At 43.7% G+C, this 26,373-nt stretch overlaps 1 protein-coding gene across 3 annotated transcripts in view; it reads left to right on the top strand.

The window, feature by feature from the left end:
- Nucleotides 1–25,277, top strand: part of RPS6KC1 (ribosomal protein S6 kinase C1) — a 95,152-nt gene extending 69,875 nt beyond the window's left edge. For 2 of the 3 annotated variants that reach the window (XM_083494185.1, XM_083494187.1), the window contains 6 exons: nt 2,941–4,464; nt 4,736–4,825; nt 18,081–18,163; nt 19,045–19,140; nt 22,890–24,015; nt 24,232–25,277. In XM_083494185.1, the coding sequence (XP_083350311.1) occupies nt 2,941–4,464; nt 4,736–4,825; nt 18,081–18,163; nt 19,045–19,140; nt 22,890–23,000 (1,904 nt within the window). In that variant the 3' untranslated portion in view covers nt 23,001–24,015; nt 24,232–25,277. The other variant, XM_083494186.1, reaches the window with a different exon arrangement.
- The last annotated feature ends 1,096 nt before the right edge of the window (nt 25,278–26,373 follow it).

Raw genomic sequence — 26,373 nt, 5'->3', positions numbered from 1 at the left:
CCTTATATTTTTCCTGTCTACATTCTTAAGGGTCATGCGTGTGGATGTAGAAAGGCACTGTTTTCCATTCTGCCGTGTCTTCGTCTCAGTGCGGCACTGTTTCTTTAACACTGCAGTTCATCTTCTGCCCCAAAGTACATTATTCATTTCTCATTATCTTGTCATTAAATTATTCTGACCTGATCATTTTAGTGCAAAGGAAGCACACTGTAAATTGAGCGGTGGTGGGATAATCAGTTGTGTATTGTTTTGTGCACTGAGCGAAACAACAGTGAATATCAGTCATATTCACTGGATTGATTTCTGTTCCAGACAAGGGACAAATAAGTGAACCTCCTTCAATCTCTGCCCCCATCCCCATTTTCAGTAGACTTCTCTGACGTCTCTAGTCAGAAGTACTGCCAGCTGTACATTTTGTTCTATGGACAGAAAGCAGGAAGCGCGTGTCCCGTCCCCCCCAAAGACTCTTTTTAGCTTGACACAAAAATTGTTCAGTAAATATAAACCGCTTTTGGGAGATGGCTCTTACTTGGATCTATCTTGGTGGTGTGTCTCAAGGCAGCTTACAACATGAGAAGATTTACATAATTACAAACATAACAAAAGTAGTCATGAATAATAAATAAAACACATCTAAAAGTTGATGCGTGTTGGTGTCCATCTGCCTCAAGAGACAATGGAGTGTCCCTTCAGGGGTGAAGTCAAACCACTGTGTTAGCAGCACTGGAGTGACCTTTCCAAGGTGCAAACCTGGGTGGTGTGTATGGAGATCCTGGGCTGCCCAGATGACAAGACCCCAATCTTAGCCTCACCAATTGTGGTCCAGAGCAAAAAGTACACAAGCAAATTGAAGAATATCCATATAAATAACAAATCATAAGATCTAACAGTAAAGATGCAAAAATGAATATCAATAGTAGCAACAGCATGCGTCCCCCCAAAAGTCATTCTGTCATTCCCTTCAGTCATTCAGCCCAAAAGTCTGAATGACTGAAGGGAAGCTACATGGATATTTAGATGCTGACATGGAAAATGTCTATTAGACAGCTGGTGCAAGGGACTGGACCTGGGACTTTTTGCATGCAAAGCATGCCCTCTACCTATGAACCTTTCCTAATTGCTAATAAGGTGCAATATTTAAGGAAACTCCTTTGCATCAATTGATTTCCCCAACCCCCTGATATTTTTACATGCATTAGATGGCCAGTAGTGCACCAGCTCTGCCTAATGCATTTAATTGATCTTATCCATCGCAGTACAAGATAGAAAAGATTATTAGTGTGTCATTTATAAAGACATAATTACATACCCAGAAGGAAATATTGCTCCTCTGTAACCTAGATTGGGCATTTTGAGGTGTCTTTGTATGAAATAAAATCATTGATTCTGTTTCTCTATTTTTTTTAAAAAAGTGTTTACATATTTTTACTTTGGTACCTTTCCCATAACATTCATACAGAAATGACGATATATTCAAATGATTTTCATTGGTTGAACATTGAGGTGTGCATCAACATCAAAAATGGGGTTTTCCTTTATTTTCACTCTCAGCTTCTAAAAACAGTTGTGCGGTGTTTTTTTCCTAACTTTTGGGAGTGCATTGATCAGAGTAATGACAGGTTTCAGAAAGCATCTGAAATTAAGAGCTTAGAATTGTATTTATGATGATGCCAATTATTTATAAAGCGGCATCAGTAAACATGGCACTTTGTAGAGCAAAATGCAGTTCCCTTTCCCCCAAGAGTTTAAAATCTAAATTCAGATGGGCGGGACACAGTGAAAGGAGGCAGGGGAGGGGGGAGTAAATAGCTGAAAGCCAGCAAATCCACTTGCATATATTTAAGCTTTGTTTCCGCTAGGTATGAATTCTTAAGGGATAGAATTCTTGCGGATAGAGCACACGCAGAAGGTCTCAGGTCCCAGCAACTCTGCTTAGAAGAATAAGGTAGGAAGAGATAAGAAGGCTACTGCCTGACGCCAGCCACAATACTCAACACAAGGCTAGGCGTATTAAAAGCCTGATGTTATAAGGTAGCATCATATGTTCATAAGGATTTAAGAACTAGAAAACCTCCATGGAAAAGAAGGGACACAATGGGTAGGTGGCCGAGTTTGTAAAAGTAAACGTTAACAGTTGAGAGCTCAAAAGAATTTCTAGTGATATTTCACATTGTATTCCCTACCTACCTATTAATATTAATTAATATTAATCAAACATCCTCTTCCTCCTCTTGCTGTTGCTCCTCCTCCTCCTCCTCCCCGCAGTATGTTTATGATTTGTTAAGCTTGTTAGGTGCTTGTTGCCTGAAGGTCTCCTACAACACATTTAAAAACATAAATATATTAGATCATAAAAACCAAACGAAACTGATGACTTCAGATGATTGTGTCAGACAAAAGCTTTCTCTGAAGTGTGACACGGTTTGATAGCGTTCGCTTATTACTGCCTGGTGGCATGGTATATATTTTTATATATCATGAGATTTTATGCTTTAAGTTTCATACAAATTTGTGTAAATAAATGCACAAGAGAGAAACAATTAGTCAACTAGCAATAATATGCTTCCTGAAGTCTTCCATTTGGGGTCCAACTTAAAGCTAATTGATGCTCATTTAAAGGTAAGAGTAAGGCAGGCAACTATTGACAGTTGCTTGTTTGCAAGGTTGGAGATGGGAAGGGCTTGGCGAGATGGTCAGTGCAGATATATTGCTAATTTGTCTAAGCAGGGTTAGAGAATTAGAAGCAGACTGGAACGTAGTACGGACTATCTGTCATATGGGCATTCAACCTCTTCTCTTGCTTTCAACCATTCTTAACCATGGGTGCAACAACCTAGGGTTGTTTATTTCTTAACCTAGCATTTAGAACCAAGGGCAATTTGATATTTTCCTGACAAGCAAAGGTAACACAATTAATCCCAATTACTTTATTTGTTGTAGGAGGCAAGCTGTGGTCTTATATCAGTAAGTTCCTCAACAGAAGCCCCGAAGAAAGCTTTGAAGAGCCCAAATCCAGAAGATCGAGTTCTACCAAAATACATTTGCACCAGGCAACTCCTAGCCCTCAAGATATTGGCAGCAGCATTGACTCTAGAGGAAGCAATGGTGGTAACATGCTGAAGGTGTTACCGCTGAAGACCAGTCTCACTCCAAGTTCTCAAGATGGCAGCAGTAACCAGGAAGATGGCCAGGAAAGTTCTCTCAAGTGGATTGATTCGGGGTCCAGTTCAGAGGAAGAATGCACTACAAGTTATCTAACCTTATGCAATGAATACGGTCAAGAAAAGGTCGACCCCGGATCGTTAAATGAGGAGCCTGTTCTGAAAACAGACAGTGGCATTCTCATTACCAAAGAACAGGGAGGCATCAAGGCACGTGATGAGCCTGCCAGTGGGAATTTGGGGTCCCCATTCACATCTCAGGAAGTAAACTTTTTTGCCGATGACGTTGATCAAGAAATTGTTAGTCCCACCCGAATATCAGAATCGTTAAGCAAATCCAAGAACAGTCCCATGGAATTCTTCAGAATTGACAGCAAAGACAGTGCCAGTGAACACCTGGGGCTGGATTTTGGAGATAAACTTTACAGCTTAAAATCTGAGTCTTTGAAACAGTTTTTGTCCATGCCAGATCAGGAGAAGAGCCTCGATGCCATAGAAAACAAACTGGGCCCTGCCTACCAGGACACAATCAGCAGGGGCTCCAATGACTCAGTGCCCGTGATCTCCTTCAAGGATGTCGCCTTTGACGATGTGAGTAGCGTGGACGAAGGAAGACCTGACCTTCTGGTCAACCTGCCAGGCCTCACGGAGCAAACGAAAGAAGCCACGGCAGACGGGCCGGCTAAGCTGGCGGAGCAGAAGGGTGACAATTTGGAGAGCAAACTTTTGGAAACCCCTGACGTCTTGCAATTGAATAATAGCGCAGAGCAATGCAGAGGAGGCCTTGAGCCAAAGGTGGACCAGGTGGTGGGAGAAGACACTCAGGAAGCGATCAGGACATTCCACAGAGCTGCTAGTGACCCAGTTGGCTCTGGGGATAGGACTCTCTTTCAAGGGCTTGGAGCAGCCTCTGCGTCATCACTGGACGCATTCAGTGTGCAGGGAAGGTTGCTGACTTCTAAGGCGCAAGCGGGTGCTGAAGAACGTAGCTTAGATTTGGACAACGAAGCTGTTCTGCTGTTTTCTGATCAGGCGGAAGACTTGAGTAAAGAGGAAACCGCCTCTGCTATGTTTCACAAAGCAGAATGCAAAGAGTCCAGTGCGAGGGGCAGAGGAGAGAATGAGATACACCAGATATTTCAGGACCTCGATGAGAGATTAGCGCTAACCTCCAGATTTTACCTCCCTGAGGGCTGCGTTCAGAGATGGGCAGCTGAAATGGTAGTAGCCCTTGATGCCTTGCATCGAGAAGGAATTGTGTGCCGTGATTTGAACCCAAACAACATCTTATTGAATGATCGAGGTCAGGAACTTCTGCAAATGCATTTCTTTTTATTCGCTGTTGCTTCCAATTAACTGAGTAGGCGTTTTATCTTGTAATTAGTATCTTCATTTCCTGTCTAGAGCTTCATTATCAATGCAGCAAATTCACCCCCAGTAATAGCTTCTAGTACTTAATGATGCCATTATTCTTAATGATACTGTTTTTAGCTACAAAAGGAGTAATTACAGTTCACTTCTGCAGAAAATGGAAGGGAAAAATGTTTTGATTTCTCCTGTCGTTTTGTTTTTAGGACACATTCAGCTAACGTATTTTAGCAGGTGGAGTGAGGTTGAAGATTCCTGTGACAACGATGCCATAGAGAGAATGTACTGTGCCCCAGGTTAGAGCAATCACCTCAAATGTTTCACTTGGAAAACAGATTAGCAGCTTTCATTTTCTCATGGAGCTTTCATCCCATCCCACCCTCTGTTCCTTGGGAATACAAGCTGTTCAACATCTTCTAGCTCTTTTTTATTTTTATTTTTAATACGTTATTTTGGAACCTGAAATGCTGATAACTGAGCGTTGTTTAGCTGGAGAATGTCACTGAGAATTGTAGATTTTACACATATGCATTAAGGTTCTGAAAAGCCATGTTCTTTTAAGAGTGTGCAAACATCATCTATATGTACTCCAGGGATGGGGAATCTGTGCCTCCGGTGGTGTTGGGACTCCTATTCCCATCAGCCCCAGTAAGCATGGCCAGTGGCTTGGCATGATGGGAATTGTAGTCTAGCAACATCTAGAGGGCTTGAGGCTCCCTATTCCTGACGTTATTCATGGAAATGAGGCGGTTGTTGTTAAAATATATCGTGCTTTGTGGGGACATGTCGAAAATGCATTATGTGCCTTCTTGTGCTATCTTGCACAAGAGATGTTCCCAGTAGACTGTGTCTCTGTGGTGCTGAATGTGCCATGGATTCCCAGTACATCCAAACGCAAGTAGCCAGGGGTGTACAAGAAGTGGCAGTGACACGTCTTTTGTGACCTTTAAAAGTTCTAAAGATAATGTGGCGAGAATATGCTTTGTGTAGACAAATTTTCATGTCAAGTAAGCTGGGCTCCAGAGGAGGAAGGCTTAAAGAATTGCGGTGTTTCAGATTGGGAAATGCTTCTTTGTGAAAGAAAGTACTTCTTTGCACAGCATGTATTGAGCTGTGGAACTCGCTGCCACAGCACCAATTTGATGACTTTAAAAGAGGATTAGACAAAGTTCATGATGGTAAAGGCTATGCTTCTGAATACCAGTGTCTGGAAACAACGGGTGGGGTGGGGGGTGGGGAATGCTTTTGTGCTGAGGTCCTGCTTGTGGGCTCTTCACAGGCATCTGGTTGGCCACAGGATGCTGGCCATATGGGCCTTTGGCCTGATCCACCAGGCCTTTTCTTATGTCTTATGAAGGCAGCCTGAGACATCAATCAAGGAAGTGTCTGCTGAACATCCATGGGGAGACTGTTCTGTAAATAGGGCTCCCCAGTGGAAGAAGACCCCACCTAATGACTGAATGGGGAGATGCTCGGAGAAGAGCTTCAGAAGATAACCTTAATAGGCTGGCAGATTCACATAGACAAAGGGCCTCTTAGGACTTTATAGGTCACAGCCAGCACTTTCGCCCAGAAATGAATTGGAGGCCAGTGCAGTTTGTTTCAGCACCAGTCTTTTGATGAACATTTGTCAGTATCCCAGTTGTTGCATTCTGAACTAGTCATATTTTCCCAAAACACATTTAAAACACATTGTGCTAACCTAACACAGATTAGATCAGATAGGTCTCTCTCAGGTGCAAGAGCCAGTGGGGATCTTATTGCCTCAGTAGGCCAATGGGGTTCTAGAACTAAACTTCATACAGTGGTACCTCGGGTTACATATGCTTCAGGTTACAGACTCTGCTAACCCAGAAATAGTGCTTCAGGTTAAGAACTTTGCTTCAGGATGAGAACAGAAATCGGGCTCCGGCGGCGTGGCAGCAGCAGGAGGCCCCATTAGCTAAAGTGGTGCTTCAGGTTAAGAACAGTTTCAGGTTAAGTACGGACCTCCAGAACGAATTAAGTACTTAACCTGAGGTACCACTATAATCTCTTTTGATAAATTGCAAAGGGTTGGCCTGTGCCTGTCAGGGACTTCTGCAAACTTGATAGGCAGAACTGCATATTCTTTGCTTTTAATCCTCTAAAATGTAATGCAGTTAAGGAGGCATTGCTGCTAGGAATCCCTTCTTTCTGGAACTTTGATCTTAGTTCTAAAACCACAGATTGCGTTTGCAAACTTTCAGTTCTTAAAGTCATATATGGAAGCATTTCTTTGAGTAATGTTTACACGAATGAATGAATTTGAGTGGCACGTGCCAATATGTATAGTCACATTGTACAGCTCTGGCTGTTTGACTTAAATTCTCACCTCTGCCCCGCTCTGGCATGTACACACACACAAAGACACACACGTACATCCTGTTTTCTGTGTCCATATTTTCTGCTGGCTCCTAATGCTTCAGGTAGCATCATTTGGAATTTTAACACTGTCAAGCCTTTTCCAAAGGTTACTGGCTTCATAAAGATGGAGCTAACCTTTTGTGAGCATTTGTTTGTTGCAAAGCAGAAAACAAGAAAGCTCACTACAGTCAATATTATAATAATATCTTATTATTTCTGAAGCATTTTTTTTAAAAGCAAGGCACTGTACAATATGCTAACATAAGATTAACTGTGACAAAATCCTATCTGCAGACTTACAATATAAATAAACAGGTCTGTGAAGAAAAGCAAGGCAGGGGATGTAAGGCAAGAAACTGCTTTAAGTATTTATGGATTTCTAAATCTTGATTTCTGTTTTCAGAGATGGGATCTTGCAGCACTTCATCTCATGCTGCAGGAGATGACCTAAAGCTGCTTTCCCCAACTTGGTGGTGCCCTCTGGGTGTTTTGGACTCCCATCATCCCCAGGTGGTATGACCATAGGTCAGGGATGATGGGAATTGTAGTCCTGAAGCGTACCAGGTTGGAGAAAGCTGATCTACAAGAAAGCTCACATTCAACTAAGCTATGGCGTAGAATCAGGATTTACTTAGTGTGTTCTTCTGTGGTGGTTGCTGCAACAGGCACAGCTTTGGCTGTCCTTAGTGGATTTTGAGGCAAGAGGACAAAAGACGCTGCTCACATAAGGCAGGGGCTGCCAATGTGATTCCCACTAGACACTGGACTACAGTTCCCACCGTCCCTGCTCATTGGTCATGCCAGTTGGGACTGATGGGAGTTGTAGTCCTAACAACAGCTGGAGGGCACCACTTTGGCTACCCCTGCCCTAAGCAGAGTCCACCACTTATTCCTGTCCTATCTTGTACTTCAGAGCAACAAGAACAGCAGTCCAAGCAGCACTGGGCAATTAGGTCTGGGAGCCGCCATTTTGATTTCTCACAGCGATCTTAAATGAAGCATTGCTCTCGGGGCATTGTGGGAAATTATGAAATGACTCCGAATCACTTGGCACTGCTTCCTACCTGCCAAGACCTGCCCACATAATAGGGCCACCAGAGTGCACTTTGCTAAGGACTGTCCCGAATCGGGAGCCTGCCCTGATGAGACGAGGGGGGCAAATAGGGGGCAGGTACCAAAAATGGCAGTCCTATGCCAGGTTTACTCTTTTCGCTATATAATGTACAGTAATAACAATGTGTGAGATGATGGTCATCACCTCACATTTTTCTCCTCCCCTCCCAAACACAGCCAATGAAATGACTGGGGGAAGTGACGATGAGGCATCATTTACTCCTCGTTTCAGGGGAGAGGAAGGAGTCAATTCTGGGTTGCCATTTTTTTGCCAGGAGCATCCCCATGCTCTTTGCCATGCTTAACTTCTGCCCTCAAACTCCCCTCATATTTTTCGCCTGGATTTATGCTGTGTGGATATATGTTGGCTCCATGGTTGAAAGGGATGAATGCAGGTGGCAACGCAGCATGAAATGGTCACACGGGGGAAAAAAAGTGAAGTGATTGTCTGCTACTCCAAGGGCTCTTTAGTTCCATCCTAGGGCATCTTTCCAAGTCGAGAAAAGATGCTTTGAGACTCCCCAGCTGACAGAGGAATTAGCAAGAAGAGCTGCCTCTTATGTCTCTTGGTGTGGGGTAAAGCAGAAGAGGGGTGAGGCTGGGGGTCCCATGTCAAGCTTCTTCTGACTCTTCTACCCCACCCACCCCTTCCTAATTTGAGGGACTGGATCATGTCCTTTATCAGATGTAAGGCATTTTCTCCATTGGAGCCAACGCACTTCCAGTCGATGTGTTTTTTGCAGAGGCATGAGAAGGGGCCAGCCCTTTCCTCTTCTCTTTATGTAATTTGTTAAATAGATTTCTATGCTGCTTTTTCATTTGCAGAAGGAAAAAGAAATACCAAAGCAGTTCAGACCTTAGCAACAAAGCGAATAATAAAAACTCCCCAGTTACGTTCCAAGGCACAGAATTGTAGAGTTGGAAAGGATCCCAATGGCCATCTAGTCCAAACCCCTACAATGCAGGAGGCAGGGTTGTTGCAATCAAGGATGTGCAAAGTATGTGAGATTGAAGGCAGTGGTTGGCTTGCCAGGAAGGACCTTGTTCCATAGGAGCACAGATGCACAGTATGCCATCTCAGTTGTAGACAATACTGAGCTACATGGAGCGATGGTCTGATTTGATGTATGTTGTGGTTATATGCCAAAGCACATCCTGGGACGTTGTACTGGCTTTGGTGTCTTTAAACAGGGTCATACATTCATGGCTATGTGGCATGAATGGAACCTCCATGTCCAGAGGCAGTATACCCTCAAACATCTGATTCTGGGAACAAATGGAAAGGCAGTCACTGCTGACCTCTACTGGAAGCAGTATGCTGGGTGAGATGCGCTTTGGTTTGATACAGCAAAACAGTTCCCTGGCAGATGAAAAGGCCCCTGTTTGGCCTTCAAGAACATACCCAATACTGTGCAACGACACACTGGTTCTGCAGTTTTTTTCCTGCAACCCGCTTGGGGGCAAAGCCCCAGCACACATGGACTGCAGGGTTGATGCTTCTGTTTCAACCCAGCCCCTTTTGCCTTTTTAAAAATAATTTGTCTCCTGATCCTGGAGAAAAGAGACAATGTGGAGAGAAACAGGCCGCGATTTATTTCTCCAACTTGTCTTTTAAAATGCCCATTAAATAAAATCCACTTTTAGAGGACCAGTATTCCATGTACAAGGGATGCGGTTGGCGCTGTGGGTTAAACCACAGAGCCTAGGACTTGCCGATCAGAGGGTCGGCGGTTCGAATCCCTGTGACGGGGTGAGCTCCTGTTGCTCGGTCCCTGCTCCTGCCAACCTAGCAGTTCGAAAACATGTCAAAGTGCAAGTAGATAAATAGGTACCGCTCTGGCGGGAAGGTAAACGGCGTTTCCGTGCGCTGCTCTGGTTCACCAGAAGCAGTTTAGTCATGCTGGCCACATGACCCGGAAGCTATACACTGGCTCCCTCAGCCAATAAAGCAAGATGAGTGCCACACCCCCAGAGTCGGCCACGACTGGACCTAATGGTCAGGGGTCCCTTTACCTTATTCCATGTACCCCCCCCCAAAAAAAAACCCCGAGATGGCTGCAGCTCAAAATCACAATGAGGTGAACTGAATTTCAAATGTGCACCATTTTAATCCATTCCATGCCTGCCATTTCTGTGCTCCAAAAGTGCCTCTTCCAGCTGCTTTTCAAGACAGGAGTGTTTGGAAGGTAGCAAGTGGGAGTGGGAAAGCAGTCGGCAGGGAAAGGGTCAAGCCCCCCTCCCTTGGTTGCTTTTCCATAAACAAAGCAGCCCTCTGGCTTGGAGGGTGTGTGTGTGTGTGGAATGACCAAACCCAAAATATTCATTTGCTGGTAGCATCTGCTTCGGCCCTCAAACAGCTTTTGCCAGGGGAATTCTTTCTTGAAGTTGGCCAGTAGGTGGCAACCTACCATTAACTGATTTCTGTGGTCAAGGGGGGGGGGCTAGCATTTCCCCCCAGTGCTCCAGATCTAGATATAGAGGAGCTTTGTTGTAATTGCTTGTGCTCATCTGCTCTGTCGGCTGTGCGAGTTTCTGAGTATTCTAGTACTATCACATATCAGGCCATCCCTTTAGTTCCCAGAGTCCCAAGGACAGGTTACGTAAAGAAGTTTAAGCTGAAATAAATAACTATAATGCTATTTGCAGAAGCTCTCCAAGTAAAGCACTCGCCAAAGCGAAAAAGGCGTTCTGCCCAAACAAAAGTCAGATTTTTTTTTTTTAAAAAAATCACTATATTCCGTAGCATAATAGGAATGATTGACTCCAAAATCCATCCTGGTAATTAATAAAATAAAGAAGAAGAACATTTAATAATATGTTTTAGCTCCATAAAAAGCAAGGCGGCTGCGTATGAAAATTATAAAACACACGACTGTGCCCAAAGGCTTACAATCACAAGAGCAGAACTATATATTGTAAGAAATGCCGGTGCCGAAAATAGGGTTGTAGTCCGCTAATCCTGCTCAGAATAGACCCACTGAAATTGATAGACGCAAGCTAGTCATATCTTTCAGTTTATGATTCCATAATTCCCACAATTCTGCTAAGCATATGATTGACGCAGGATGCAGCCTCATGGACTCATGTGTTGCCCTCCTTGCCTGCAGAATGTATAGCACAACTTACTCAGTTCCCTGATGACATTATCTGCAGGGTTTCCCCATCCTTTGCACGGTCAGCTAGCGATACGGAGCGGAAGGCACAGAAAACAAAACAGCTCCATATTTCTTAAAACGCAGATCAGTCGTGACCAATCAATAACACAACGGAGAGGAAGAGGTAAGGGAAAGCAACAGTAGTCTCAGGCTGCATTTACATTTATTATCTTTTCCTAACATTTCTCATAACTGTTAATTTCCACATCGTATCTGAGCTTTCACGAGACATAAAAGCAACCTCCAGAGATATAGCAGAATATAGCACAAGTCTGGCGCTCATTTCCCTCTTGTTCATTTCCAGGGAAAATTCCGTTTGCTTCTATGTCACGCGGCTTCTATGTCGTGTGGAAGCTCAGATATAAAGTGGAAATTAACGGCTAGGCAAATGTCAGGGAAACAGAATAAACTTCTTTGTGAATGCAGCCTCAGTTACTTCTGCTGATTAGCCAAAGCATTGTGGGCTGTGGGAGGTAGTCAACAAAATATTTGCACTGGAGCAAGGATTAGCGCTGGAGCCCCCTCCTTCCTCCCCCTGTCCCCATAGCACTATCCCCATATCTGTTCTGGAGAGTTGGGGGAACCCCAGAACTGATTTAGGGGTGCCTGGGAGAAGGGGAGGGGGATAACTTCCCATTGTCCAATAAATCCTTGCACTGACAGAACTTTCTCCTCAGCACCGGGTTGAATACAACCCTATATTATTGACACATAATATTGTAGTATTTTGGAGCACGTATGTTCTGGTCGAACAATCTTGAGTTTTATCAGGGAAGAAAACACCAGAGTGGATGGCCTGTGGTCTGAGCAGGTTTAATTTCCTAACAGCAAGTTAGTAACCAGTGCTTGAGAGTTTACACTGGTAGCTCCCAAAATGCTTGCTGTTCATTCATTTTTTAAAGAAAGAAAAAGAAATCCACCATTTATATATATATAGAGAGAGTAATGTAAGCATATCTATGTATGTGGGTGGTGTTTGGATAAAAGGGCAAAGTTGTCCTGAACTCATGATGCAAATGTTTCACTTCTGTTTAAACACCCCTTTGCTCCCAGTGTCCCCTGGGAATCCTTATCACATATTTGTGCTAAAAAAACATTAACCACCTGCCCTGTGCTTTGTAATATCAGCAACCGATCTTTTTATCTCTTGGTTAATGTGCCTTGGTATTTTGAAAGGGGGAGGAGGGGTGAGTGGGGAGGGGAGGAGGAGGAGGGGAGCTGAGGGAAAAATTCCAGTAACATTCGATTTGCAGGGACCGAAAATTTTGAGCAAATGCCAAGCTAGCAGGGGGGCCATTATTCTGCTCTATAAATAAGTTTGAAAAAAGAAACACAAACACTCTCACACACAAACCTTTTAAATCAACATGTTTTGGTCTAATTGAGCAAGAAAGATAAATTTTGAAATGCAAATGATCGCCTTCTGTTATTGACATATTCCTGAAACCGTTCCCCGCCCCCATCAACATTATGATCTTGGATTTTAGAGAGTCATTGCAGTGTTAGAAACTGAGATATGAAAGCTAGGAGCTAAATGACACCTTAAACCTAGGTTATGGGCACAACAACGGAATGTCTAGGCATACTTTTTATAACAAGAATACATAGCTGAAAATGAATGAACTGCAGCTAAAATCTTATGTTCATTTTTCACATGGTCTAGTCCTCATCTGAAGACTTCCAAAAACAAATACATGCTTCCCTTGCCCGCCCCCCTAATATTTTTTAAAGGGTCTCTTCTGCAGTCATCAGAGAGTGGCTAGAAGTGGGGAGGCAGAAAAAGGTCCTCCTTTCCTTTCACTCTGCAGACAAGCCCTGGATTCTCCCTACACCCCCTTTCCTTCATACAAATATATCTTTTTGTCACCACAATTAACACATATTAAAGGCCTATACAGCTGATGGCAGAGACGCCCACCTTGAGTGTCCAGTTTGCAAACCTAAGACTTAAGGGTCCTTCAATGATCTCTGTCCAAAATTTGTTTGGATTTTAAGCATCACTGTGAGAGTCTGAGATAGATAATGCTTTAACATGCACTAATTAAACCATCATAACTAACTGGCTACTATATTTCAGATTAAAAGCACATCATACATTAAAAGTACATTAAACAAGGCAACCAAAACCTAAACAAGACATGTTGGGGTTAAAAGAAAAGAAAGTTTTCAGGTCCCCAATCTATCCATGTTTTACTTGGGAGGAAGCCCCATTGAACTTGACTGGGATTTACTTCCAAGTAACAGCGGCAACTTTAATCTGAAATCTGAGGCGCAGTACTGCACCCAGAGCTATAAAACTGCTCGCGTTTATGAAATTCCCTGTCGCAAAACGCGCCTAGAACAATGGGAGTTTTGAACACTGAGTCATTGGCAGCAAAACAAGGCAAAAGGTATAAGCCGCTGCTAGTTCACAAACAATACAAAGTTTATAAAACTGCAGTTTGGGGACTTGGTTCAGGGGAGGCTAGCTGATCCTTTTGTTCTTATCTGCAAGGAGCTATAGCCTAGTCAAGGCTACCCTCAGTCTGGACATCAGCGCTTAATTTGTTCCAAGAGAGGATCTTGCTGTCAATATCAGGACACTTGTCATGTGAAAGAAATTCTTCTTATTATCATTTATTACCTGCTTTTCACCTTAAGTTCCCAGGGAGGCTTACAACAATTAAAACACAATATTAATATTGAAGCACCGTATTTCAAAATATTAGAAACGGTTTAGAACGAAATGACAAAAGCAAGGCAGGTCCTAAAAAGATACCTGTCAGGTGTCAGAAGCCGGGGTATCACATACAATGCGGAGTCATAGCAGTGCTCCATCTGCCATAGTACTGAATGGAATAATCTGAGATCCCTGGGAAAGTCCTTTTCCTGTGTTGCCACTTGTTCCTTTAATTGGAGATAAGAAGAGTTGAACCTAGGGGCTTCTGCATGTGTGATGTATGCTTTACTACTCAGCTATGATTCCTCCCCTTGTTTCCTAGATTATTGGCATCATCAGTTTTAGCCGAGACCTTTTTCTGTCACCTGTCAGCTAGGTGGGAAAAAGCTCCTCTCTGGATGTATGTACCACCCCCCCTTCTCCCTGCTGAACACCCTCAGCTATTCTCTATACATCTAGGATTATGGGATAGGGCTTCCCATTCAGCGGGCTTGTATTTCAGGGCAAGGTTGAGTATCGGCACATCACGTGTTTAGAAACTGACACATCAGGTCAGGTGAGATATCCTTGGCCCTTACCAAGTAATGCCTTTCAAAACTCTGTTGCGATACGTTTTAGGGCTTGTTGCTGCTGAACAACAAACCTTTGTGCCCTTAAGTTAAGTCATATTGACTCGCATGTTTCGGCACTTCAGAGAAAGAAAAGTTGTAGGGGGAAATGGAGTTCTATTTGCATTGAAATATTTTTTACAGGGGAGGTGGGTAATCCAGAGACCTAGGTACACATGGAGCATCAGTAAAGAGAGCCAGTTCTGTGTGTAGAGAATTGACCCTCCATTGAAATGAGTGGGGGAGCCCATTGGCAGGGAAGCTTTATGTGAACGCTGGAGAGTCCAAATATTGGTTTGGCATGGTTGATCTTCGATCTACGAATTCCACACTGCTATTGTCGGAAGAGCAAATGGATTCTAAGTGCTGTATTCTTAAACATTGCATACAGCAAATTACTCTTTTTGTATTTTTCAAGGCACCAGGAACAAAGTGCAATCCACATTTAAAATGCAGTCGTAGTTCTCAAAGGGAGCCACTTATTAGGTCACAAGGCCTGAATGTAGTAGTTCTATGGTTTGGGGTGGGGTAGTTGCTCTTCTATATAATTGAAAGGAGCTAAAGGGCAGGCTAGGAGTGAGTGTTTATCATCTTTGATAACACGGCACTAAACAACTTTGTCCTTTTTATATTGCCAGATGGCTTTAGAGGAAGTTTTAAATCCATCCTGAGGCCAGCTAACAGGAAGAAAAAGAAGGATTCCTTCTATTGCCGTTAGTCTTTGTCTTAAAGGACACAAGGGTTTTTAATTTTTATTTCACAAAGCAGAATGCAGATGCTTGTATGTTTTGAAATGAAATGCTTCAAATTTTTCAGACTTTCCTTGTTGTCAGAGCTTCCTGGACGCATATGAGAAACATAACTGAGTACAAAATTTGCAGGAAACATTTTGATGGTTAATGTGGATTAAAAAAGAAGTTGCAAAAGTGTTTGTCCGATGAAAATTTAGGGAGGAGCTGGAAGAAGCACAGCTAGTTGGAGACAAAGTCCAAAGAGGACTTGCAATCGGGAGAATTCCTGGCATGATGACCTGATGACAAATTCAGCACATTGTGACGTCTGGATGGAGAAAATCAAAATCAAGGCTGAGGAACAGCTCCAAGTTGGCTGTTCAGAGATCAAGGGCAGTGTGGGTTCTGTAGGTGGAGCAATGACCTGATTTGGAGTATGGCATCTTCCCCTGCTTCTCAATCCAGATAGCCCCACGTTCTTCCCTGAATGACTCTTGAATGGCTTGCATCCACTAAGTGGAGAGACCTGTTGGAACAAATTGCAGTGATAGGAAAGGAAAGCAACTGGTCACTTAAGCTTGTATGTTGCTGCCATTTGTTGTGTAAATGACTTGGGTGATGTGAACGAAATGGCTTCATTATTAAGAATGGGTATTGGGATTAGATTTACTGCAACATTAAAGCTGGGGGGGGGGGCTGGGGAGAGCAATTTTGTCATGCAGAATGGCATTAGCTGCTTGGACAACTTATCACGTGAAATCACACCACAATCTATAGTTTTCTAGATTTTTCTTCTTCTTCCCAGGGATGCCTTATTGAGAGAAAAGGTACCCTTATTGATGTGATATACTGAGCCTATTACTATCAATAAGTTGTGGTGGCCATTATGTGACCCATTCAAAGGAAGGGAGAGAATATGGCAAATGTTTATCTGCCTCTGTCTCCTTGATTATTGAAAGTCTCTCACTTTAATTCTGAATGTGGAAACAGCCAGCTCTGAGAGGCAAAGCAGGGAGAATGAAGATATTGAGGGATGGAAGGGTAAAATAAAATTATATCGAAGAGCGACTACCCAGTTGGCCAAAACATCTAAGATCTTAAAGGCTGCAAACCTTTGCATGCTTATCTTGAATGTTAACTGAACTCAGTGGGGTTTTCCATTGAGTAAACATTCAAAGATTTGGATTCTTCTAGTGCAATCTTACGCATGTCTGCTCAGAAGTAACACACACAGCATTCTGATGTTGCAGCCTGGCGAAGTCTCACTGAGTGTGTACTGGTAGTTAAGACCCAGGATTTCAAGGTCTTATGGGGGACCTTCCTCTGCACAATGAATTCTGTATTACTTTACTGGCAAAATCTGGTAATCAGCCTTATTCTGCTGAGTGGGGCCCTGGGCCTGGGGCCCAAAGTCCTGTCCTGACAGCACCACAGAGGTTAATGGGACTCACTCCAACATAGTTGTGCTTAGGACTGCAGCCTTATTTGATTTCACTACTTTGTGGGTGGCTAACATTCGGCTTGGCTCTATAGAAAGGGCATTAAGTGGTTGTTTGAATACAGCTTTTAATTGTTTGTAAATTACAAAAGATACACACAGCACAGATGCATTTTTTTTTTATATACCGATCAGGTTTTTTAGAAAATTTATAGGAGGAAGCTAGTCTAAAAGGACTGAACGATAATGCTTATGTAGTTATGGTCTGTAGCTATGGTTTGTTGGAACAAAACAGCAGGGAGTTGCAACAGACACTAGTCCCCGTCCTGCTCATGTGTGGAGGAGCTGAACCCATTCGGTTCAGTGTTGGCACACATTTGAGCAGACATTCCCACTGTATTCTTAAGAGTTGTTCCCATATTGGCTCTGTGCAACTACTGTATCATGTAAACCTGGTTGGGCGCTACGCCTGAATGTCTAAACCAGCGGTAGCCAATGTGGGCCCTCCAGAACTTGTTGGACTACAGCTCCAATCAGGCTCATCTAATATGGTCAGTGGTCAGGGATGTTGGGGGACCAGCAACATCCAGAGGACACAGCTTAAACTTTGCAAAGTGGGGTTTTTTGTTTGCTAACCACCTCCAGGTGTTGTTGGACTTCAACTCGCATCACCCCAGGCTACTGGCCAGGCTGTTGGAAGTTTGATTCCAGCAACATCTGGAGGGCCATAGGTTCCCCACCCTTGATATAAAGACTGATAATATACCATGGTTCTGCTGTATTTTGTGTGGGGCGAGGGCAGTGCTAACCAAGATTAAGGCAACAAACTACCAGTTCCGCGTTCATGTAAAGAGACACTCATGCACCCAGGACACTGTGATATGCTATAGTGGGCATACTCTTTCCTTCAATGTGCCAGGGGGATTAATCCCTCTTCATAAAGATTTGCAATGGAGAGAACTGACATAAACCCATAAGAAGAGTCTGTTGGATCAGGCCAACAGCATCGAGTCCAGCATCCTATTCTCACAGTGGCCAGCCAGATTCCTGGGGGAAGCCCTACAAGCTGGACCTACCTGAGCTCTATAGCACTCTGCCCATCTGTGATTCCCAGCAACTGGTATTCTGAAGCATAACGCCTCCGACAGTGAGGAGAGAACATAGCCATTGTGGCTAGGTGCCATTGATAGCCTCATCCTCGGTGAATTTGTCTAATGCTCTTTTAAAGCCATTCAAGGTGTGTGGCTGGGAGGAGGAGGTGTTTAGGAGGGAACAGCAGCCTCTGTTGACATTCCAAACTGAAGAGTAAATCATTTTGTCTGTAATGATGCGTGTCTATGCACTAGGTTGTCTGAAGGGCTTAGCTTCAGATATGCTCCACTAGCATCTGTGTCTCCTTGGAAATGCAAGTTTCAAGGTGCACACATCGCTTGGATTTTCATTGCAAATGTCTTTCATTCAGAAGTTGGCGTTGTCTTTGAAGAAACAGAGGCCTGCGATTGGTGGAGTCTAGGTGCTTTGCTCTTTGAACTTCTGACGGGGAAGGTGAGCCATCCTGACCATTATTTAGCAAAAGGGGCATAGCACATAACAGAAACTTTGAGAAGATCAGCAGTCTCTTTATTGAGAGTAACTGAAGTGCAGGATGCATACTTCTGTACTGCACAGAACTCTTCAACAGGCAAAGGCATTCTGACAAATAGATGATGCTAGATCATCTTACTAGGGATGCTCTATTTTTGGGGCAGAATGAAGCATTGCTTGTGTTAATGTAGACGCTGTTAATTAAATTCACAACGTACCATTCTGGTAAGATTCATGGCACCAAAAGTCTTTCCAGGGACAATGAAAAAGTTACGTTCTTGAAAAGGTATCATACGGGAGCAAAATTTGCAATGAATGTTTGTTGCAGGATGTAAACTAGGGTTGCAGGCTTCTAGGCTGACCATTGTACACAGTCTGCTGATATATCATGTTAACTCCTGTATTTTGTTATGTTGACTCTTGTATTTTGGGGACTTTGTAGAAGTCCAGGAAGGAAGAGAACAGATAAAGGCAAGACAGTAATCTGGTTTGCACGCCACACTAAGCCAAACCATGGTTTAACATGTGCAGGTACTAGGAGAGGAAATCAGGGCTGTTCTGCTTCTCTTCAGTCATTCTGCTGGTTAGAGCTAACCCATGAGCCTGATTCACGATGGCATGCTAAGTCGAACCATGTCCTTCTCCATCTCTGAATGTAAAATGAGATTCTGAGCATGCACATTGAGCTCTCAGCAGATCAAACTCCCAAAGCCAACTGTTTGGGAGACACATGTGCAGAGGTTCTGTAGCAGAGCACTGTGGTGCACATTACTCTTCTTTTACATCATTATATCACTATATACATTAACAACATTATCATGTTTCTTGTTGGTTTGCTATAGACTTTGCTGGAGTGCCACCCAGCAGGAATAAATACCCACACCTGTCTGAACGTGCCAGATCACATCTCAGAAGAGGCAAGATCACTCCTTCAACAGGTACGTTTCTGGAGAATTTGTATATGCGCTTTCTACACACATACATGCCAGCTGGTGATTCTTTGTTAAAGGGTCTGCATCAACCTTCGCTGACCTGGCTCTCCCTTCTGATGTTTTGGATAACAACTCCCAACAACCCCTTGCTTGTCACAGCCATACTGGTAAGGGCTGATGGAAATTGTAGTCCAAAACATCTGAATGGCCCCAGGTTGGTGTAAACCTTTGATATCACACACACACACGACCCATGTTTTCAACTGAGCAAGGACTGCAACCAGTGGGAGCTTCCCGCTCAAGTAGAAGCTACAAATGGAAGCTATGGGAGAGCCTGATCCAGATCAGACTCACGGCAGAGGCAAGGCATTAAAGCAGGGAGTGTGGAACTTCTTACATTTCGAGGGCCACACTCCCTTCTGGGCAGCCTTTAGGGGGCCACCTACCAATGGCAGGAAGTGCAGAGGTAAAAGTGGGTGGAGGAACAAATGAAAATTGCACCTGTGTGCAGCAGGCTGGTTTCTACACACAGTCCCCCACACCCCTCTGTTCTATATCTAGGCTAACAAGGGTTCAAGAACCTAATCTACCTAGTGAAAGCACTCAAGGAGGGTTCACAGCAGAACCACTAAGGGGTGTGGCCTGGGAAAGGGGTGTGGCCTCGAGATGGCAGCAACAGAGGGGCCTGGAAGTCTGCACTTGGCCTCTAGGCCTGAGGCTCCCCACCCCAGAATTAAAGCTTCATTCCTCTTACACCACAGTCATAATCCTTGATGATTCCTTTGGCCTCTGGCATTTACTTTTAGGAAAACATGCAGCTATTAATGTTGTGAATGCATCATGTCTGTTTGTGCCATCTTCTCTGGAAAGTCCTTAGGGGTGTTTAACATCTACTTGGGAGCCCCCGTGAACTAAAAATCTGAGAAGTGTGCTCAGAGGTCTGTGGGCTGTCTTGGTGGAATGAACTGCACCTTTTGGCCACAGATACTCTCTTTCTTTCTTGAGCATCCCAGCAAACAGACAGAAGCAACTAGAACTACACCTGTCCTTTAAAAGTGGGGGTGGGGGGGGGTGGGGAGCGTAGCCAGGAGCTGAGAAATGAATGATTAACAAGGATGGCCTGCAAAAGGCACATAGCCATAAAAAGGTGTAGAGCTGCAAATGGACATGCATTTCCTGACCATTTTTGTAAGTGAAGGTGGTTCATCTTGGAAAGAGGTTAAAGAGTTGTTGAGGGTTTGGCATAAGGGACCTTCACAGCTGTGGTCATGGCAAGTATAACTGTGGCCTGAATTTACTGCGAAAATCAGGTGATTTAAAAAAAAAATATTAGGTCTTTAATAGTTGATCCGAGGTGGGTGATCCACCCCTTGACACCTGACATATATATACATTCAGGACTCTCCCTAGTCCTGCACCTTTTGTATGAGTTAAACTGTTTTAATATCGAACTGAACTGTTTAATATTGAATTGAATATTGAATATCGACTCAGCCACCCAGTCAGATGGGTGGGATATAAATAATGATGATGATGAAATTTTTGTAGCCTGCCCTGAGACCTTATGATGAAGGGTGTGTAAAAAACTGAAATAATACTAATAATAATATTAATAGGAGTAGTAAAATAGCAATACTGCTGCTGCTACCAATAGCAGCCTGTCCACTGTACCAGAGTGAATGTAATACTCCATAACTATGCTCGTCCAGTACATAAAATCTCATAGAAGGCTGAGTGCTTCCCCTCTGCACACACAGAGATTGAAAATAAATGGAATTTTACCACTGGCATCTTGGAGACCTTTATTAAAGCAACACATAGCAGTGCTCAGCTCCTGTGGGACCTCTTAAGCCAGGCCATTTGCTATTTCCCTCCTCTCCAAGTTCAAAGCCACCCGTGTCCTAGAGGAAGCGTTCCAGCCCTAGGCTGCACGTGGCTGACTTTTGGGTCGAAGGCTATGCCCCATTGGCTAGTAAATCAACCTTCTGTTGTGTGTCTATCCAAGGAAACTACCATTCATATTTGAGGAAGCTTAGTCAGGAAAAGGAAAAAGGGGCTCTTGGCATGGCTGGTCATTTGTCATTGTAATTTTCCTCTTCCATCCCCTCGCAGGGTTGCTTGGGTCAGCCCGTTGCAGAATGCCTAGGAGAGGAACAGAGTGCAGATGCTATGCCAAATGTGTCTCGTGACACAGCTTCCAAAACCAGTGACCTCATTAAAAAAAACAACAAAAAATCACACTCCCCCCCCCCTTTAGCCAACTAAGTATTCTGTAATTCAGAGCTGTTATTATTTATATTTGGATGTCTAAATCTTTTTAGATGAAGTTTGGAAGGGCTGACTTGACTGGCATTTTGTCCACAAGATCTTTCTCAAAGGTTGTCTCGGCAAAGCATAATAAACCCGTGTGTTTCCCAGCCATGTAGATCCAGCACAATTTATTCTGCATTTGCTTTCCAAGATTATAGTTCTCTCCTTGCAGAAAGGGGAGAAAGCTTCAGAGCATAATTTTCTTTGCACTTAACTTTCCCACCTGCTGTCACTTGTTCCGTTTTGCAGGAAGGACAGCAGAATGGCAATGCCTGCGACTGTTTTTCTGTCGGCTCATGTATATTCACAAAGGAGAGGCTTGTTTTTGCTCTCCGAGTTATCTCTACCAAGTGAGAGGTTTGAGAGATTTTAAATGGCAGAGCCAACTTAAGATGTGCAAATGAATACATTTTATGGGGAAATTTTTCACTTTGATTATGGGGTTGTATGCATTTGAAGCCCAGAAGAATACAGAGCACTACTAAATGACAATGGGATGTAGGGAGTTGCATTATACAGGAGTCAGTCCTTTAGAGGAAACCCAGAAACGAATTTATTCTTTTGAACTGTTTATTTAGAATGCGACAGTCTCATAAGATGGCAAAATGTAAACTTCAGCTCCTTTATCCTTGGTAAATATTTTCCTGCCTCTTTGCTGGTTACTTCCTTTCAAGCAATCATTCTCCATCAGAATTTGCAGATATGAAGAGCTGGCTTCACTTTCTACATATATTCAGCTCCTCCCCCCTTTTGAATATATTGTAAGTTCTTCAATGCAAAATAAATAAGCTGCTTAGTTTTCATAATTCTGGCAATCAGCTGCTCCATTTTCTTTTGACTTGGTTTTAGAGCATCACTAGTTTCTAGAGATTATCAAGACTTTCTTTGCACATTACTCTCCCCCCTCCCTCATTTTGAAAAACACACCTAAAAGTGTGGCTGCAACAAGAATGAAGTTCGTTAAGATGGGGGTTGTAATTGGTATGTTCATCATAATCAGGGATGGGGGACCAAGACTGTCAGTGGCTGCCTGTTGAGCCTGCACTTGGTGTCTGCTGCCACACAGTGTGTGGGATTGCCCTAGTAGCAATTCAGGGAAGGAATTAGAAGTTGCCACTGAATGGCTTGAGACCAAAGTATATTCTCCAATACCAACCATCTCAGGCCCTATGGTGGGCAGGGGCAGAGCACATGTTGGTGCCGCTGCCACTGGGAGTTGCCCAGTTGGAAGTGATCCCTGATGGGACCTTATTGATGCTAGTTCCCCATTTGTTGAATGCCTTCCCTAGTTTGTATGCTGCTCAGTAGCTAAGTTCTCTGGGAAGCTTACAGGAATGATACAATCATAAACACAATCTCACGGACTGTACCAAGTCCGTTCTGGTATGGTTGCTGAGCACTTCTATTCCTATGGTTCATAGTAACTCTGTATATTTTGCCTTAAGCTTTTGCAGTTCAACGCTGTGGAGCGTCTTGGTGCTGGAATCTCCGGAGTTGAAGACATAAAATCCCACCCCTTTTTTGCCCCCATCGACTGGGCGGAATTAACAAAGTGAAAAGGTGCGACGAGTCCACTGCCCATGTTTACAGATACCTTTCTTGACTGGCTGCCATCATAAAGGTTCTCGGATCTTCTGGGCAAGGATGAATAAAGTTGGAGACTGGAAAGGCATCAAAGAGAGAACAGTTTCAGCCAGAATTGAGGACTAGGCCAAACTGAGGTGTGGTCTACACTAATGGGCACTGTATTTAGTAGTCCTTTTTGGCCAGGATGAGATGTGATGCTGATCATGTCCCACTCTCTGTCTTGGTTCTGTTTTGGAGAAACAATGCTGTACATTTCTTCACCCCACTTTTCATGTTTTTGGCAGCCGTTTGGGATTGGGGTGGAGAATGCGTGGGAACAGGGAGATCAACACAGAACTGGAAGTTTTTGGTGGCGACCTGTGTCCGTGATCCCATCTGGTTTGGGTACTTGGGAATTACGTATAATGGAATGCACCTTTTGTGTTTCTCTTGTAAGTCCTGACGGAGTTGGGGCACTCCTGTTGTACATGCCAAGCTCCTCTTGCATATGCCAGCTGGAAATAGCCCTCCCCCTCTTTTTATAGTGTCAATGTACTCCTTCCCTAAGCTAGACGCAGCTGAGGTTGGGGAACGGGGAGAAGAATAACTTATTAATAACATATGCTAAATAAAATGCTTTGGTGTTTCTGCAAAACTTGACATGTAACATGTATATCTCTGTATGTTTGCTGAGTGAGGGGGGCGTACATAGCATCATGTAATGTAACTCCAGAATGATTGCCTAACATCTGTCAAAAGATGGAAGAGGGCAATCCGGCTACTCTTATCTTGTGCACGTTGGTTGGCAATGCTTGTTTTAAAGCACTAACTCTAACCTCCAGTGAATTATATATGTTTTAAGTCACTACAAGACAGGATATCTCTCAGCCCGATCATGATTGCTTTAGTAGTTGAACTTGGAGCAAGGCAAGAAGATGCTGACTAAGTGTGCAGATATAAATGTTTGGAGATATATATATATATATATACCACACCCCCTCAACAGTATTTATAGGAACTCAAACACTGAGATCCTGCTCTGTTCCAGTAACAAGAAGCCGAAAGCACCAGCCTGAAGATGACGAGTGAGACCTCGTCGAAACGTCGCCTAGACACCCCAACTCTTACACGGGAAGACACCCGAAGACACCAAAACCTGCATTCCTGTACCCGTGAAAATCTACGAAAGCATATATATATATATATATATATATAACAAAGCTGCCACATTCCTGTTTAGGCTATTTTAGGTCTCATCTGTAGAGGCAGATAAAAATCAAGTGCTATGGAATTCATTACCTGTCTCACCTCAGATTGCAGGTGGGGAACCTTTGGGATGCTTTCCCATTTCAGAACCTCCTTGGACTCTCCTTCCTTGGAGGTTTTGAAGCAGAGGTTGGACACCTATCTGTCATGGATGCTTTAGCTGAGAATCCTGCATTGCGGGGCGGTTGGATTAGATGGCCCTTGAGGTCCCTTCCAACTCTACAGTTCTGTGATTCTGTCACTAACATATCAAGCATTAGTGCCGGCCCACCTCCCCTCCCTGCAAAGCTAAAGAAGGGCTTTTTTTAATGGGAAAAGACAGTTGTGGTGTTTTGTTTTGGCTTTTTCTTTTTTCATGTGGGAATGCTGAACCGTGCAGGATCCCACCTGCAAAATGGAATCGTGTACCACACGATCTATTTGCATGTGCATATTAATTCTGAAAAATGTCATTTTGCCGCCTCCTAGATTCCACTGCCACGCTGTTTCTTCATTCAGAAACACCCAATAAATGTGTGTTTGTGTCTTACCTATGTGCATCCCTCCTAAGGAGGAGAGAGCCTCCAAATTGGCGTGCTTAGATTTGGAATGGGGTCATCTTAAATTGCTTCACCAAGAAGTGCATTGGAAGCCTTCCATATGCAACAGAATTCTACCATTTTGAATTCCATGGCACTTGCTGTAGGCAAGTTTCTGACTACATGTATGGGCTGTCCACAAGAAGATGGCTGTCCTTTCCTGGAAAACAATCGCTCTTTTCAAACAGATTGTTCACTAAGAAGCTGTTTCAGGTGGGTTGTATGCCCACCAACTGCTTAAGTCCATAAAAATCATGGTAGTTCTGCCATTGGTACTTAAAACATGTTGGTAATTTTGCCGGAGGGAGAAAAAAAGGAGACGATACTGCGGGCTGCAGATGTTTTGAGGGAAGGGAGTGGGGGGAAATAAAGCACTCAAAGTTGATATTTCTATCTAAATAAAGAGATTTTCTTTTTAAAAAATGCTTTTGTTTTATTAAATTTATAACTCACAGGGGGTACCAATTCAAAGTCTTCAGAGATAAAAACTGCTGTGAGGATATTCTTGCACTGTTCCCAGATTGCTAAGTGCATGCTGCAGAAGATGCTTTTCAACATTGCCTCTGAGAGTTGCTTTGGCTTTGAAGGAAGGGTGTTCCAGAGCTGGGAGCTGTCACCACCCGCATGTTGGCATGCGCCCTGTTGATATTTGGTGCAGGCACCCTTCAGTTCACTATAAGCAACTGGGAAGTGCTCTCTCTTGTGCAAGCCCAATGTTTTGAAAGCTTTGGGGGAGGTCTTTGATGTACTCAGAAGACTGCTACATCCCAGGGCAGCACATGGAAAGACCAGCATGGTGGGTTTCAGGTGTCTTGCTCTCTCTGGGTAAGGATGGGCAAATATGTCCATTTCAGTATCTCTCAGTTTCTCATTCTTCAAGTTCAGTTCTCTGCGTTTCTTCATCAGTTTGCTTTTTTTTTTTTTAAAGGAACTAGTTCTTAATGTGAATTTTCACCTCACGTACACGTTTTTGGCATGCAGCCTTGCCTAACAGACACATTTTGGCAAAGCAGTTTTTCCTTATATAATTCACACCTGTGTGTTATTTTCACTATTGCACACATTTTAGAAACACACTTTGCACTAGTGCACTAGTGCCCGTCACCTGGCTGGAGAAACTGCATTGCAAAAGGGCTGATTTCAAAGGCTGGCTGCGTTTCGCTTTGCCTCTCAGAAAGTGTGTGTTAGGTAAGTTTGCCTTTAAAATGTGAACTGAATTAAACCTCTCCCCGACCATACCTACAGAAACTTTTTCTGCACCTTTGGTGTTTGCTGCAGCTTCCAAACGGGAAGTAAAAGGTAAAGGGACCCCTGACCATTAGGTCCAGTCATGGCCAACTCTGGGGTTGCGTCACTCATCTCGCTTTATTGGCTGAGGGAGCCGGCGTACAGCTTCTGGGTCATATGGCCAGCATGACTAAGCCGCTTCTGGCAAACCAGAGCAGCGCACGGAAATGCCATTTACCCTCCCGCCGGAGCGGTTCCTATTTATCTACTTGCACTGTGACGTGCTTTCGAA

This window comes from Podarcis liolepis, assembly GCF_965112155.1.
Source record: "Podarcis liolepis genome assembly, chromosome: 3".
Classification (NCBI taxonomy): Eukaryota; Metazoa; Chordata; class Lepidosauria; order Squamata; family Lacertidae; genus Podarcis; species Podarcis liolepis.
This window is presented reverse-complemented; position numbering and strand designations above follow the sequence as displayed.